Consider the following 16,830-nt stretch of genomic DNA (forward strand, 5'->3'; position numbering starts at 1 on the left):
TTAAATGTAATTTAAATATATTTATATACATGCAGTTCACCATTATGTGCCCAGCAGCTTTTGCAATTATCTTGCAAATCGCTCTTGAAATTACATTGATGTTTCTTGTGAAATTCACGTTGTTTTTACCATTTGACAAAATTAAAACAGGATTTAATTCATACACTGGAAACACAACAGGACTAGGATCAGGAGAGATTTACAAGGACCAGCGAGAGAAGTGGACGAAAGGGTGAGGAACACACTCATGCACCTGGAATGTGTCTTGAAACCCAAAATGTTTGTGCTTATATGATGCATATAAACTAAAGATGTCATGCTTGGGTTGGACTTGAAGCTATGGTGTTTTTCAGTAAGCTTCCACAAACATCATTATCCCTTCATCAAACTTGAGCTCACAGCTTTGGGTGTGGTAGAAGAACCACCCAAACATATAGAAGAACCCGTCTACTTAGGACATTTATCTGTGCTTTAGGTTTACACGTTTGTTGACAAAGTTAAACGATAGTTCACTCAAAAAAGAAACTTCAGTCATCATTTACTGACCTTCATGTTGTTCCAAACCTGTCATGTTTGATCCCTATCAGGATGGGTAAATGATTGCATTTTCATTTTTCAGGTGAATTCTTTTATGAATACTGCATTTACTAACAAATGTGATTGTTCAATTGCAGCGGCCCCGATCAGGAGAACACAATAGGAGGAGCTCCAGAGAGCCTGACATTTAAGGAGCGCCAGAGACTCTTCTCACAGGGAAAGGAAGTGTCGAATAAAGTGAAAGCGTCCCGAAAGCTCATGGAACTGGAGAACGAACTGAACATAAATCAGTAGTGAAGAGCCCTAGTAGGACTAATTGCCAATATGTGAGCCATCCCTGGAGAAAAAACACACAAAACACATCCAGCTGTGGCTTCCCAGTCACTTCCAAATGTTCTTTTTGGGTTTTATTGAATAACTGGACGATTAAGTATCATTTAGCTGCAATAAGAGACGATATTCCTAAATTCTCTCGAAAGATATATTATAATAAAGCACTGTAAATTGTTTTAATTATATTAATAAGAAAACTGAAATGACATGAAGGGGGTATATTTTTGTTTGTGAAATGTTATTCAGAAAATGACATTCTTTGCTCATTTAATTTTTTTTAATAGGCAGTAATGTGGGATATTTTATGGTGTTATTTTATTCTACATCTTTCCACTATTTTTCTTTTGAAAGTAAGTGCCGATATAATAGACCAATGTAAACAGCTCTGAGTACATAACAGTGGCCCGCATTGGTCCTCGAATATTATTGAACAGCTCAATAGTAGCGCGTGAACGAAACTTATATAGGAGGCTCACGGTTTTTTTGTGACACTGTTTATTATTTGTATTTTTCCACCTGGTTCTTCCGCGTTCACTGATACACAGGCACCTTTCTGCCAATCTCGTGTCTTCATTAAAATAATTTTGCTCAGAAATGAGCTCTCGTAACCTTGTTAGCACCATTTGTGAATTTTCTTTGAGAATGTAGTCATTTTTCTTGATTATTTTACTGCACCGTCTGCAAGTCTGTCATTCCGTAAGAGCGCTGAGGTTTACCGCTTTTATCAAATGTTTAGGAGTTTTTGTGTTTAAATGAAACGGACGATGTGACACAGTAGCCAGCTGATGTTGATGAAGCAAAGTGTGATGGTAGTGTAATGTTAAAAAGATATGATTTCAATAAAGAGGTTTGTGGAAATGAGATGCAGGAGCCTTTTGATTAGCAGGTATTTATTTGAACCTTCTTGACATAGTGACAGATTTGTTTGTCAGGATAGAATCTGCAGGTTAAATTTGATGAATGCCTTTCTGCCAATCTCGTGTCTTCATTCAAATAATTTTGCTCAGAAATGAGCTCTCGTAACCTTGTTAGCACCATTTGTGAATTTCCTTTGAGAATGTAGTCATTTTTCTTGATTATTTTACTGCACCGTCTGCAAGTCTGTCATTCCGTAAGAGCGCTGAGGTTTACCGCTTTTATCAAATGTTTAGGAGTTTTTGTGTTTAAATGAAACGGACGATGTGACACAGTAGCCAGCTGATGTTGATGAAGCAAAGTGTGATGGTAGTGTAATGTTAAAAAGATATGATTTCAATAAAGAGGTTTGTGGAAATGAGATGCAGGAGCCTTTTGATTAGCAGGTATTTATTTGAACCTTCTTGACATAGTGACAGATTTGTTTGTCAGGATAGAATCTGCAGGTTAAATTTGATGAATGAGTGACAGACGTGAGATTTAAACACAATAGGCCACTATCCGCTGTTTGGTTGTGCATTAAACGGCTTCGCTCGGCCCACAGTATTGCAGATGTTTATTTAAATGGAGGATCCGGTTGTGTCTCTTCAGTTTGAAGCACCTGCATCTTTTCATTCATAGTCTAGACCTGTTGGCGCCTGTGTAAATAATTTTCCAGAGAACACAGACTTCGTAAATCAAATGATGCATATGGGTAATGTCAATATCTTTCCTTTTTTGCCACTTTGAGAAACATAAACTGACACATAAACACACACAGTCATGTTTTCATTTTAGGTTAAAGATGAATTCATTTGATTCATTTTAATAGTTGTTACATAGGCTTTTGTAAATCATAAATAAATATGGATTTTACAAAAAAGCAGAAACATTGTCTCTATTGTGTGTGTGTGTGTGTGTGTGTGTGTGAGAGAGAGAGAAGCTTCACTCTTTTGTCTGTTTGTTTTTTAAATAAGATTATGCTGATACAATATTTAAGGTTTAGTGAGGTTATATATTTCCATCAATATTTTGCAAAAAAAAAAAATCAGTATTTGAGAAATGTATTATTTTAAATATTTAAGTAAATATATATTGTAATATTACCTTTATTTGACCAGAAAAAAAAGACTCGCTGAGATAAAAAATACGCATTTTTATTTCTGTTTTACAAAAAAAGCTTCAAAAATTTTCTCTATTTTGTAAGAATTGTTTGTTATATTTTATATATTGCTTCACTTATTCTTTTTAAGAAAGAAAATAAGATTATGCTGACATTATTATTTGATTATTTAAAATATAATAATAATGTCAGCCTTTTAATTACCTTTTCCATTAAAAGACCCAACGGTTTCTACTTTGCCCCACAAAAATCACAATAGATTTTAATTCAGAAAATGAAAACCTATTAAAGAAAAGATAAAAATGTCATTGTGAGTGAATTTCATTTTTATTGCATTTTTGAAAAATCTAGATCTGAATGCAAACATGAGCATTGTTGACATTGCATTAAAGAATAACAAACTTCGGTAATTACCATGGAGCTGTAGTTGTGGCATCTTAATATGGTTTTTGTATTATTATCAGAGTTGTATTATAAAACAGTGGGAGCAAAGGTTCAAGTTTTTTTGTTTGAACCTATATCGTTGGTTACCTACAGAGTAGGTTTGGTTACACAAGGCAGTTGTGTTTTGTCATCTGAATTCTCTGTGGGCGTATGACACATGCTGTCTGTTCATGACACTGCAGTCTTACATTAATGACACCTGGATCTGCTCGAAAACATGGCTCACAGACAGATGCTAATAATGTACAGATAGAAATATTGGGAAAATAGAAATGTGTGTGTGGATTTAATGTTTTTGACGACAGTTTTGAGAAGAGTTTTGAATGTATTCCAGTAGCCCCTCACTGTGGAACACAAGATCCAGGGGGCGTGGTTGGATCCACATCTAGGGGGTGGAGATTGGAAAACAGCTTTTAGCACACAGTGGAATGTTCTTCGGTTTGGGACATTGACCCGACTTGACTGTGTAGACACAGATAGTCAGCTTTAGTTTGTGCATATAGACTGTCAGAGGTAAAAAACAATATAAATACTGTTCAGTTTCTTGCACAGACCGGTCGTTTCATGTCTTTACACATCAATGTATCGTCACGAGCCGCAGGGTTTAATTTGGTTTTGTTTGTGTATGTTTTTTTTTACTCTCAAAGCCGTGATTCCCATTCACTTCCATTATATGACTGACAGACTGCAACGGTTTGAGTTAAAAACCTTCGTTTGTGTTCTACTGAAGAAACAAAGTCACCTACATCTTGGATGCCCTGGGGGTAAGCAGATAAACATCAAATTTTCATTTTTGGGTGAACTATCCCTTTAAGTCTCCTGAAGAAAATGGATGAAATTTGGCTTGGACCCTGACCTTTTTCTTATGTATGTGAAATATTCCCAAAATAATAAAAAGATGTACAAGAAACGTGAAGTTATTATTACTTTCATTGGAATAATGCATACATATCAAACTTATTTAACTTGAATGTAATATTTGTTTTCCTTCTAATGACATTTTCCATATCCACCCAAAAAAATCCTCGTGTAGACAAGACACAATTACAAAATAGATGGACAATATAGACTCCTTTAACATTGAGCAAAAAACAAACAAAAAAAATCAGGAATAATCAACATCCAGATTTAATCTCTCTAACACACTTTTAGCTGCATATACCATGTAACATTTTAAATATAGCCTCTTTTACTTTAAACAGTATATTTCACAAACACGCCAAGCTTTATTCCAATATACACTGGTCCACAATAAGCTTTTGACCTGTATCACCTGTTATAATATTCCTATATTTATTAGTATCTGTGTTTAAGAATATCAACGTCTCCTAGGAACATGCTGTCTTTTAACATATATTGTCTCAGAAGAATCACTTCCATAAGCTCTTACAAAATGTGTTACTTGCAGGGGTATGGCGTCAAATACAACAGCATACTCTTTTGGCTTAACCGCACTCTAAAAATGCTTAAAAACAACCCAATTTGGGTAATTTTGGCAACCCAGCGCTGGGTCAAATATGGACAAACCCAGCTGGTTTGTGTTGAATGTCTGACCCAACACGCTGGGTTGTTTGAAAATGACTATTGCTGGCTTAAAATGAACCAAAAATACATTGGAAATTAAAAAATACACACACATGAACAGAACTAGTAGAGGCAACAGTAATAAGCAAAAGATGAAAATGTATTAATAAGCGAAATCGCTCATGTACAAAAATATAAGACAAATTGAATACAGCGTAATTTTCAATATTACACTCGTTTATCAAGCATTTTAGAAATAAAAATATAACATTTAAAAGTAGCATGTTAATTCAAGTGTATTAAACCGTTCTCTGTTATCCTTTTTAACCTGAAAAGTACCGATTCTCGTGCCGGTGTGTCTCTGAAATCTGAGACGGCGAGGGGCAGCTGTTCAACACTCGGGTTTTCCCGGGAGTCTTCTCCCGCCACCTTCCCGTAATTTGAATTGCCCAAACCTCGCTATGTGAATAATCACGTCAATATATTATTCCAAGGTTGTCCAGTTGCCAGAATTGTATGAAACGCATCTTACTCACACAAGACACAGTATGATATTTTTATTTTCATTCCACCATTACAGCTCCAAGACAAGTCAAAGCATGATCAATTTCTTGATTTACTGATTACTTATATTAATCTGCATACGCTTTATGAAGTAACAAGATGAACTAATCAGCTGTAAAATTGCATATGCAAAACCACGGACTCTGGACTCTATACAGTAAAAATCAGCAGCAGCAAACGGACTTTATACAAGATATTCACTGTTATTGTCAGTGGTGTGCAGGCACGTGCAGAGGGGGCTGCGGTGGGTGCTTTGAGCACCAACCCCTTTTCACCTTGATGCCCAAAGTGCCCTTTTGTCAAGGCATATTTTTGTAATTAAACGCCCTTTTGTGAAGTCCTGCCCAATCTAACTATTAGTAAAATTAATGAATAATAATTTAGCCGTGAATAAAATAATCCACATGATGACCTTTCACCTGACGATGAGACAATCCCTCACATTAGTAATTTAGCATACTATCTGGATGCCTTCAATAAAGTCCGCAGCTGCCGGTGAGTGGAGTTCTCAGTGGAGCTGTGTGCTTGTTTTCTTATATTGTTAAATTATTATAATTTTACAAGAATGACGTGAAGAGAGCATGTACAGCTGTTGTTTATATTGGTGTGTGTGTGTAGCCTGTGGAAGTAACATAGCTGCAGCAAGGGGCTATAATATTTTTGTTCAATATTTTCCTAATGACAATTTTATGATTGGTTTATAAAGGCTACTACGAATACCTTTTTCTCATTTTTATCACCGAATAAGGCAGGAAATATATTTTATAGTTTCTATACTAAATGATATGTCAATCGATCAGTACTGCATTATTCATATAGTTTATTTATTTATTACCTGGAGATAACTTGAAAAACACAAATAAACCATATATTTTTGCAATCGTGTGTTTATTGTCTTCACGTTTCATCAGTTAAAACGTTTCTGCTTTTTATTCAGCTCAGCCACAGCTATAGCCGGATTTCCTGCAGGTCATAAGTTATTACTTCTATGAATCTGTTTTGGACTTTCTGCGCGAGAGCGCCCTCTGGCGTCGAGTATGAATGAAACATGCACTGCATGAGAGTGTTCAGCGCTCCTGATGTTTGCATCTCCTCTTTTTGGATAGGAATAAAATGTCAGGTCATGCATAAACTATTTATACTGTCTCTTTGAATGTAAATCTAGAAACCTCTACGTGAACACACCAGTCCGAATATAGTGCGGGGGATGAATTTTATTAAAATTAAATATTTATTAAAGGAAACATATTATGCCCCTTTTTACAATATGTAATACAAGTCTCTGGTGTACCCAGAATGTGTCTGTGAAGTTTCAGCTCAAAATACTCCACAGATCATTTACTATATCATTTTGAAAATGCCTATTTTGAGTGGAAGCAGAAACATGCTGTTTTCGGGCCTGTTTCTTCAAATGCAAATGAGCTGCTGCCCCGCCCCCTTTTCCAGAATAGAGCTGCCCCATTACAGCTGGGACCTGCTAAAAACATCTGTTTTGGTTCTGATTATCATGTTTATCGCCCCTTTTATACTTTGAGCACCTGCCCCTTCAAAGGTCTCTGCACGACCCTGCTGAAGATGCAATCACGCAAATAGCGCGCAGTTGAGTAAGTCATCTACACTGGAACCGCTCCGACTGATTCAATCTCAAACTCCATTCACTAGCAAAAACCAGATCTAAAGAGCCATTCAATTTCTAATTTCGACATCGCTTGTAATGATTTTAAAAAGCACGTAGTGATGAGTGAAATGGAGCTTTTCGGTACGATAGACACAATAGACACCATCACAAAATTTGTAATGGTTTTACTGGTTATAATGGGAATTGTATTGGTTTTAATGGAAACTGTAATGGACCCTGTGGGTCTCTGGTAATTGCTCACCTTATATTGGTGGCTTGTTAAAACCAGTCAATCCTAATGGAATATGTCCCAAAACACACTAAAAACACATGTTTTAATGGTTTTAATGGTTAAAAGTTGATGGATTGTAATGTTTGTAATGGTATTTGTAGTGGAAACCATTTGAATTTTTTGTGATGGTTCTATTGTTTTTTTTCAGCAGGGATTGTTTCAAAGCGCTACAATCGGATCGCGTATCGTGAATCATTTGATTCAAACCAAACTTCGGAGCAGGTTCGCGAATCTTCTGGATGGGACAAAAATATGACCTATGTAAAAAATTCATGTACATTGAGGTTAGAGCACACACACTGATTTCTGAACCCCCCTCAGTATTTAATTCTGGAACCGGGCCTGGATACAACTGTGTTTGAGCAGTTTTCATTATCAGTAGCTCATATAAGTGATCGCATGGAGTTTTATGTGGCAGTAGGCTATGCTTCAAAGTCGGAAAAAAGCAGGATATTTGTTAATTTCCTCCGAGAAAATCTCTGTACAGTTAGAGTAAACATTAATGCACACTTAGGGGTTTCATGGAATAGCCTACTCCTTGCATCTGTTGATTTCATCTCATGTGAATTATTAGGTTTTATTTAGTGTGAATCTCTGGTTTCAACAGCTCTGATAAGTAATAAACAAAGTGATGCAGCCGGCTAACGTATTTTAATAAAAACATAAAACATTAGCCGCTTTCACACATAGGCAGACTTTACTGTTAAATTACTGGTAAATTACTGTTAAGAGATCATGTGTGAACAGGACCTTTTCAAAAATACCGGTAAATTTGTTCTGGCAATTTACCAGTAAGGGAAGTTGTAACATTACCAGTAAATTACCGGTATTATGCTGTGTGTGAACGCAGAACCAAATTACCGGTATGAGCACGTATGAGTTCAGAACACAAAACAAGGTAAGACAAACAAACGAACAAAAATTACAATGGTATGAGGAGACCAGGGCTAGTTGTCACACTTTTTGCTACAGTGAATATTCCTCGGCTAGAAAATCTTGGCTACAAAAAGCTGAACATCATTTCAATAAAATCTTTTTTTTTTTTTTTTTTCATTAAAATATCATAACAGTTATAGCCAATTTTCTCCTAAAACATCCCAGTACATTTGAATTCAGACATTGAAAACATGTTATAAATTATCAAATCAAGCCACTGAATTTTTTTTAAGCCATTCAATATTTGTAATACACTTTTGAACGAATCAATACAAAACAATTTTTTTTTTTCTAGGCCTTAAATTACACTTTTGACATTCCGTGATATTTCCAGGACCATGGAAAACCTGATTTCCCTGATATGATTTGTTATTACAGTAACATATTTTGTAGGATTTTTGGTTATCGAAACTATTATACCTGTGAGGGTGGAGCTTCCAGGAGCTCCTAATCTAGATTGATTGACTTTTAATCTTCGACATGAATAGAACAACAGGTTACATCAGTAGTATTTTTGCATGAACTGCACTGCCAAACAGAGGAGCAGCGATAGCAAAGCAAGACTTTTGGTGGCACAGCCGCTCATGCAGGGTGCAGACAGGATGACACTGAGGTCAGGAATCAGCCCTGTGTTGCGTGATATGTTATTCTGGAAAAAAACACAAAGAACATATTTCTTTTCATACAATTGATGTATGTTGTGGAGGTGTGGATACTTACCAATGAATCAGCAATTATGACGAGCTGGTCGATTCTCTTCAGTGTTTGTTGGTATTGATTGATAGACGTGTCATTCCAGATTTTGTTGGACATCAAGTTGAGCCAGTTACTGCAATTGTCAGATAAAAGCCATGGCCATTATTAGGGCTAAATGCATTCATGGATGACCTTTAGATGATGCTTGTGTTTATTAGTGGATTACTTTGAATTTGGCGTTCCCATCTCAGATCTTAAAGTTGTTGTATTGGGGAAACTCATACAGCCGCTCAGATTCATAGCTGGATAGTAGAAGAGGAAGGCCAAACACATCTCAGCTGAAGTCGAGAGCCCCCCCTGCGGGCAGCCAAAAAAATTACATTTGAATGTATTTAATGTATAAAGAAAAGTGATTATATTTGTATAAAATACTAACCCATGTGAGTGTGCTGCGGTTTTCAGTGTTATAAGTGCACTCCACCAGCAATTTGTCACCCTGGAAGGCGAAAAATACCTTTATTTGTCTGAATATTAATAATTATGTAGTGATAAACAAACTTTTAAGTTAAGTTTTTAGCTTGGATAACATATCAGTGTGATGTATGGTATTGTGCAGTGCATATAGCCTATTTGATACAGTATTTATGCTTGAAATCACTGTAAACTAAACAGCACTGCAAGTTGTTCAATGATTCAAATCATTTCACACTTACCAACTTCACTGTCTTAGTTTTGCCCAAGTTCATCACGTCCTGGTATTCAAAATCGTAGTTTTCATCCACAGCTAAGAAATCAATCTGTTTTCCCCCTCTGAAATAGACAACAGCCTGCACATTTAAAGGAATAGTTCACCCAAAAATAATAATTTGCTGAAAATGTACTCACTCTCAGACCATCCTAGATGAAGATGAGTTTGTTTCTTCATGGGAGCAGATTTGGAGAAATTTAGCATTACATCAGTTGCTCAGCAATGCATGCTCTGCAGTGAATGGGTGCTGTCAGAATGAGAGTCCAAACAGCTGATAAAAACATCACAATAATCCACAAGTAATCCACACATCTCAATTGGCATCTTGTAAAGTGAAAAGCTGTGTTAGTAAGAAACAAATCCATCATTAAGATGTCACATCTGGCCAAAATAAGAGTCCATAATCCATAATTATTCCTCTAGTGAAAAAGTTTATCCCTGGTTGTCCTCTCACATCAAAATCCACTGACATATTTGTTTAGAACTGTTTTCACATCTAAATGGTGCTTGATTTGTGCGTATTTCTTTCCTGATTCAGATGAGTCGACTTCACTGGAGAAAGCAATATTATGCATAGAGGACTTGTATTTTAGCCAGAAGCAATGGATGGATTCATGGATTTGTTTATTACAAACACGCAGCTTTTCACTTCATAAGACATTATTTAATGGACTGGAGTCATGTGGATTATTGTAATGTTTTTATCAGCTCTTTGGACTCTCATTCTGACGGCACCCATTCACTGCAGAAGATTCACTGGTGAGCAAGTGACACATGGTGAGGGTGAACTATTCCTTGAAGTGTTCATTTTGTTGTTGGAAATTTGGCCAATTTGTTTGTCTTACCTTAAATTCATTGTATTGCACTCTTAAATCACATTAAAGGTACATCTGAGGTGTCTCATAAGCTCAGCATGAGCTTTGAGGTTTTTGTTGTCGTTGTGGTACAAGGAAACGGATTGTTCTTTTCTGTATTGTTCTTTTCATCTAATAGCAGTGTAAGTTATGTGCGATAGTTCAAGTCATATGATAGCTGTGTGAGGAACAGACTGAAATTTAAGTCAGTATTAACAGCTGATCTTCTCCGCCAAAGCACACAAAAGCCATATTTGCTTACATGCCATATACGAGTAATATATGTTTTATATATTTACATATGAGTTACTTAAATTATATTAATGTATACAGGTATATGGTTCATGCATTTCTTGAGAATTAAATCCATGGCCTTGGCATTGTTAGCACCATGCTCAACTGTTTGAGCTAAAGGAATATACGTATGTGTATATTGATATATGATGCTATTCTGTTTTGCCAGTTTTTTCTTTCATTGACTGTAAAGTGAGCTATGAAAATTATTAATCTTATCATTAATATTAATATTATATGGACTACTTTTATGGTACTTTGTGTCATTAGTAAAATGAGAAAAACACTGGCACACTGCTAGCTGTTCCAATTTAATAATAATAATAATAATAATAATAATACTTCTAATAATAATTTATTATTATTAGGAAAAAACGGCATGAACTTTTTGCTTAAAATCTTTGGTTTTACACATGAGAAAGAAAAGCACAGGTTTGGAATGACAGGAGTGTGAATACTATAAATTATTTTTTCATTTTATTTTTGGGTGAACACTTTTGGAGAGTCATCGGTCAAAAACATTTACCTGAAGTGACCGACTCGCACCTTCCGTCCAGCCAAGTGTGTGTGCAGCATCACAGAGAACACCTGAAGATCATGTGGCGTCTCCAGAACCTGTAGAGCACAGAACACAACAGATCATCCAGTCATCTAGCACAGAACACAACAGATCATCTAGTCATCTGCTGGATCTGATCGTGAGAGTGTGAGTAGATCAACATACACACAAACCTCTGGAATATAAGCAGTGTCACACAGGCCGTACGTGAGGAAGGATTTGGCTTTGGGTGGGACGGCGTACCAAGGAGCTATTACAAGCCCTGTCCCCAAAACAGCTGCATCGTGCTGACGGAGTTCAGATGTGTAATAGAATCGCAGACCTGAGTTATCAACTCGACCTGTGCAGAGAAAAGATAAAGTAGTGTAGTGTTTTATAATTCCAAGCACCTTAAATTAGATATTTAACATTGAAAACCAAGGTGCTGACTGACCTGTACTTTTATTGAGGTTGTTGTAATGCACTTCAAGCCTGTAGAGAAAATCACCAACATTTCCTCCAATTGGAAGTCCTGCCACTTCAGGAAATTCAAAAGCCTGAGAGAAAAGGATATGAAACCGAAATATTTTTTGATCACTCATAGAACCCACAAATCTTAAGTCATTTCAACCAAGATTTAAATTAATCATTTTAAAAGTATACTAATAACCAAGAAATTAAATGTATGATTTCTGATGCACTAACCCCTCCACCAACTCCCCACACTGCAATGGTCTCCATACACAAGTTGGTTCTGAACGATGTGTAACACTCCGCCTCAAACGGCTCCGTCACAGTCAGAGGGCAGCGGTACAGCAGCAGATGATGCACGAGGTCAAAGTTTGTGATCACCGGCTCAATCTGGAGATAATGAAAGTAAGTTGGGAATGAAGATGACAGATCATTGGATAGATCAGGATAGATTGTGTGTGAGAAGTTCATAGACTCACTTACGCGATAAATGTGCTGTTTGCGATCAAATGTAGGGGCTCTCATGATCTTGCAGTGATAGTGGGTTTGATTGGCTGGTACAGTGAACTGAAATGATTGTAAATGTAATCAACATGTAAAGTGAAAGTTCCCACATTAGGCATTTTAACTCAAAGAGCATCATGGGGGAATTACATTTACAAATGAATAGCAACCACTGATAGTGTCGTTGACATGTTTTTGCTGCATTCTATGTCGTTTTAGCACCAGTCCAATAAATTAGGACAGATGTTTTTGCAAATATTACTAATATAATCATTACTGTAACTCAAAGTAGAGTAGGCACTAGCAATGGCAAGGCCATGGATTCGATTCCCAGGGTTCAAATAAAATGTGCTAAATCTCACCTTAAAATGAAAATTTGATGTAGATGAGTTTGTTTCATCATCACACAGGTTTTGAGAAATTTAGCATTACCAATGGATCCTCTGCAGTGAATGGGAGCCGTCAGAAACAGCTGATAAAAACATCACAATAATCCACAAGTAATCCACATGACTCCAGTCCGTCAATGAACGTCTTCTGAAGCGAAAGTCTGAGTGTTTGCAAGAAATAAATTCACCAATGTTTTTATCAGCTGTTGGGACTCTCATTCTGACGGCACCCATTCACTGCAGAGCATCCAATGATGAGCAAGTAATGTAGTGCTAAATTTCTTCAAATCTGTTCCGATGAAGAAACTGTCTCTTGGATGGCCTGAGGATGAGTAAAATTTAATCACATTTTCATTTTTGGGTGAACTATTCCATTAATTCACTCTTACAGGTGAACGGTTATAATATAAGCATTATAGTCTAGTCTAAATTTTTTACCATATTTTTTTTCTTAATAACCAAAGCACCTTATCCTAACCTGATACAGTACATTTTCTGTTCTCACTGAGAACTAAAATTCTGCTAACACATTCACAGTCAGAGGGAATGTATTTGTGTTTAATACATAATGCACAACATGTTTAATAGCTAGATTTGTATCCCCAAAATTAACATTAATGCAAAATGTTAACAGCTTGGTAGGACAAATATTAACTTTAACATGTAAGACTGTGCATCTCTTTATTCGTCACACCAAGTTAGAATGTATTATTAAAAGCTTAAATAATAAATTGGCTTATTCTCTGTTTAATGAAATTGACTAAAGTAAATAAGGCAAAACAAAAAATAAAAATCCTTCTTACATTGACCATAGTCATGTCGAAATACTTGCTGTTTGGAGGGTTGACCCGAGGCATGTACTTCAACAGGTTCAACTCCTTCGTGCCTCTTCTGGTGCTGTGGTACATGATGTTATCATTCTGTCCATACGCATAGATCAGCTTCATGGGGAGGTTCTTATCATGCAATAAAACAAAAGCCAATCATTTATAGGCATTTAAAAACACCTGATCTGCAGATACCAGCAGGAAAATCTGAACCGAAAAATGAGAAACTCTTTAGCTATTAGTTCTGATCTAGACTTTCAGGGTTTCTGAGTCCATTCCATCTGTTTAAGGGGTTTCAAGTACAACTGAGGTCAGTACAGACTTCCTGGTCCCAGTGTGTCTAACATTGTGTGGATTCCCAGTATGAGAGTAAAAGCTACCTGAAAGGGTTTTATCAATGCCATAGTTCCTCTTCTCAACATTGTTTTCTGGCTCAAACTATTAAGTGCTACACAATAAAAGGGGAGAGTGAAACTGATGGTGTTGGAACTACTTTTCTTTGTAGCTGCATCACAATTTCTAGATTGCACACATTCCTTGGGTGTAATTCTGCGGAAAACTGGATATCAAATTCAGTAAGCAGGTGTTCTGTTTATCTTTAGACCAGTTCCAGGAACAAACGGTACATTTATTCAACCTGTTCACTGTAGGTGTCAAGTAGGAAGTGTTACGACATTATTTGTTGTGGGTCATGGAATAACATATTTGTTCAACAACCCAAACCTTAATCTTATCTATCTATAAAAATGGTAAATTGTAGGTTGATATTATTGTTAAAGTCTCTAATCCTAACCGTTCTCCAATCCTCACAATTTTTTGTTAATGGGGTCTTTGAAAAAAAATCTTTTACCCCAAAAATTACTAACCGCAACCTTTTTAACGGTAGTGTGGGAATGTTGTTCTAGGACTCACAGTGATGGGCGAGTCATTTTCATCACAAGCCTCGATGGATCTCTGAAACTTCATGACTGTTTTCCCATCAGACTCGGTCAGAGACAGGAGTTTGTAGTTCTGTTGCTGGTCAACCACAGGCATTGAGTTTCCCCCAGCATGACGGTCCTGAACAACATTAATGATAAATTGTGTATATTTTTACTCATACCAACATATGCTTGTGTGATATGTTCTACATCATTTGTTTACACATAACAGGAAACTAACTGGAAATTACTGGTTAAAAAGGCCAGAACACACACACTCATGAAGGATGTTTTACAGTATTTCATGCAGTATCCGGATAATAATTTTAATGTCTAGTGTATTACAAAATAGCTTGAAGCACCTTCACAGATTGAAATAAAATATCAACTTCTAAATGATTTTACAATGCAACCCAATTATAAGTAAATTTTTCGAAATTGAGATTTATACATCATCTGAAAGCTGAATAAATAAACTTTCCATAGGACAATATTAGGCCGAGATATTTGAAAATCTGGAATCTGAGGATGCAAAAAAATCTAAATATTGAGAAAATCGCCTTTAAAGTGGTCCAAATGAAGTTCTTAGCAATGCATATTACTAATCAAAAATTAAGTTTTGATATATTTACGGTAGGAAATTTACAAAATATCTTCATGGAACATGATCTTTACTTAATATCCTAATGATTTTTGGCATAAAAGAAAAATCTATAATTTTGACCCATACAATGCATTTTTGGCTATTGCTACAAATATACCCCAGCGACTGGTTTTGTGGTCCAGGGTCAAATATATGAATCAGAATAAAGAACACAGAACAAAATATCAAAAGAATATAAAATTAGCTGTAATTCCACTGTAAGTGACTTTGACTGTTATCAGACACAGTCTTTGACTTTACCGTGAAGTATCTGCCTTCAGGTCCGACTCCTCCAATGACGATATCAGCTCCAGTCATTCCTCCTTTGGGGCTGAAGCCAAAACCGACCCAGCCGCTGGTGTTGACAGTGAGCTCGAACAAGATGGTGCCCTGGATCTCATCAAATCCCCACTTCAGCCGCACCTTGTGCTCGGGGTCCAGGTGTTCAGAGAAAGGCAGAAGAGGGTCTTCCTGAGCCCAGGACCACTGGACTGAAAGCAAGAGCAGGACAAGAGATAATGTGCCCATGTTTCCTTTACAAAATCTGACAAACTGTGTCTTTGTAAGATGTTTGAGAAGGCAGTGGACGTGAAACTGCTCTGTAGTCACTTTAACAGCCCTCTTTGTAAGCTGTATGTAACCCCCCCTCACCTGAGTCTCAGTTCTCCTCCTATCACTCCTCTCTGGTGAATCAGGTTCCACATCACCTGATGTTACAGTATTATTTTAAAACACAACATAATTATTATTAGAAATGAATGTTGAGATGAACTCAAAAAGGGACAATAAATGTGTTAAAATCTTAATGTTTACAGTGGAATTAAAGCCTCTCTTTTTTATGATTGTCAAAAAATACGTTTTTGTTGAATTTTGATGGACCAACAAAATTTATGTGAACAAATATAATGGCATATTATTATTTGCAATTTAAATTTAATTTAATATAATATAATTTAATCAGAATAGTGGCTAGAGTATTTTTGGCCACCTACTGTTGCATCAATGTACACTAGAGACTAATGTTTTAGTGAACGGATTTAAAAGATTCGAGTCATTAAAATCCTCATAAACTCAAGAACCGAATCAATCAGACCACTTTTGTGAAATGGAGGGTCAACACAGAAATGATCTGACTAAAAGCATAGTTATTTCTTTTACAAATCGCAAATAACTGCCTCTCAGTAAATTAGGTCTGTTCCTCACACAAAGTTATCGCATGACTTAGGACAGAAGGCTTGAAACAAAAAGCACGATTCAAAAGGACTACTTTAATTATCATTTTAATAGTGTTCTTTTTTGTCATTGTGACGCTTGACAGAACCAGTCCAGGATATCCAGAATATTCAAGCACAGAAGGAAACAAAAAGAATTACAGATTTCTAACTGCAAATGTAAGTAAATGATGAATGAATTTTGTTTTTTGAGTAAACTATTCAAGCAAGCAGTCGATAGCGTCTATATGCACGTCATCTTATCTGTTGACACACTGCGTAACACTAAATCCACTGGAAATAGTCAATCTGTATTTTAAATAATAATAAATAGGCCTATTATAATTATTGTTATAATAAATATTAAAACAATTTAATATAATATAATTAAATATTTCAAATAAACAATTCAAAATAAATATTTATTTACAATTCAAGGTTGGAAATATTCTGAATCATGCTGTCAAAGT

The 16,830-nt window shown here is 36.0% G+C and overlaps 2 protein-coding genes across 11 annotated transcripts in view; one reads left to right on the forward strand and one right to left on the reverse strand.

Moving 5' to 3' along the window:
- The window catches only part of LOC107697133 (afadin-like), a 156,193-nt gene extending 154,715 nt beyond the window's left edge, over positions 1-1,478 (forward strand). For 9 of the 10 annotated variants that reach the window (XM_016497776.1, XM_016497780.1, XM_016497779.1 and 6 more), the window contains 2 exons: positions 151-232; positions 675-1,478. In XM_016497776.1, coding sequence (XP_016353262.1) covers positions 151-232; positions 675-831 — 239 coding nt within the window. In that variant the 3' untranslated portion in view covers positions 832-1,478. The remainder of the gene's footprint in view (positions 1-150; positions 233-674) is intronic. The other variant, XM_016497783.1, reaches the window with a different exon arrangement.
- Positions 1,479-8,767: 7,289 nt separating this feature from the next.
- LOC107697073 (DBH-like monooxygenase protein 2 homolog) lies at positions 8,768-15,717 on the reverse strand. Its single transcript, XM_016497717.1, has 13 exons — positions 15,411-15,717; positions 14,499-14,645; positions 13,563-13,715; positions 12,350-12,433; positions 12,101-12,256; positions 11,850-11,952; positions 11,590-11,756; positions 11,384-11,472; positions 9,675-9,771; positions 9,398-9,457; positions 9,188-9,318; positions 8,986-9,094; positions 8,768-8,914 (listed from the first exon to the last, which is right to left on the reverse strand). The coding sequence occupies exons 1-13, from the start codon at positions 15,675-15,677 to the stop codon at positions 8,768-8,770; spliced, it is 1,710 nt and encodes a 569-aa protein (XP_016353203.1). The 5' UTR covers positions 15,678-15,717.
- Between the last annotated feature and the right edge of the window lie 1,113 nt (positions 15,718-16,830).

Source organism: Sinocyclocheilus anshuiensis, unplaced genomic scaffold, assembly GCF_001515605.1.
Source record: "Sinocyclocheilus anshuiensis isolate Anshui unplaced genomic scaffold, SAMN03320099.WGS_v1.1 scaffold38, whole genome shotgun sequence".
Classification (NCBI taxonomy): Eukaryota; Metazoa; Chordata; class Actinopteri; order Cypriniformes; family Cyprinidae; genus Sinocyclocheilus; species Sinocyclocheilus anshuiensis.

What these genes read in the sequence shown, in the direction of transcription:
- LOC107697073 (XM_016497717.1), bottom strand. Translation starts at nt 15,677, where the DNA reads ATGGGCACATTATCTCTTGTCCTGCTCTTGCTTTCAGTCCAGTGGTCC. An exon ending in ATGGGAACGCCAAATTCAAA is followed by an intron (nt 9,095 to 9,187) that starts GTAATCCACTAA and finishes TGACAATTGCAG; the next exon opens with TAACTGGCTCAACTTGATGT. An exon ending in TCATAATTGCTGATTCATTG is followed by an intron (nt 8,915 to 8,985) that starts GTAAGTATCCAC and finishes GTTTTTTTCCAG; the next exon opens with AATAACATATCACGCAACAC.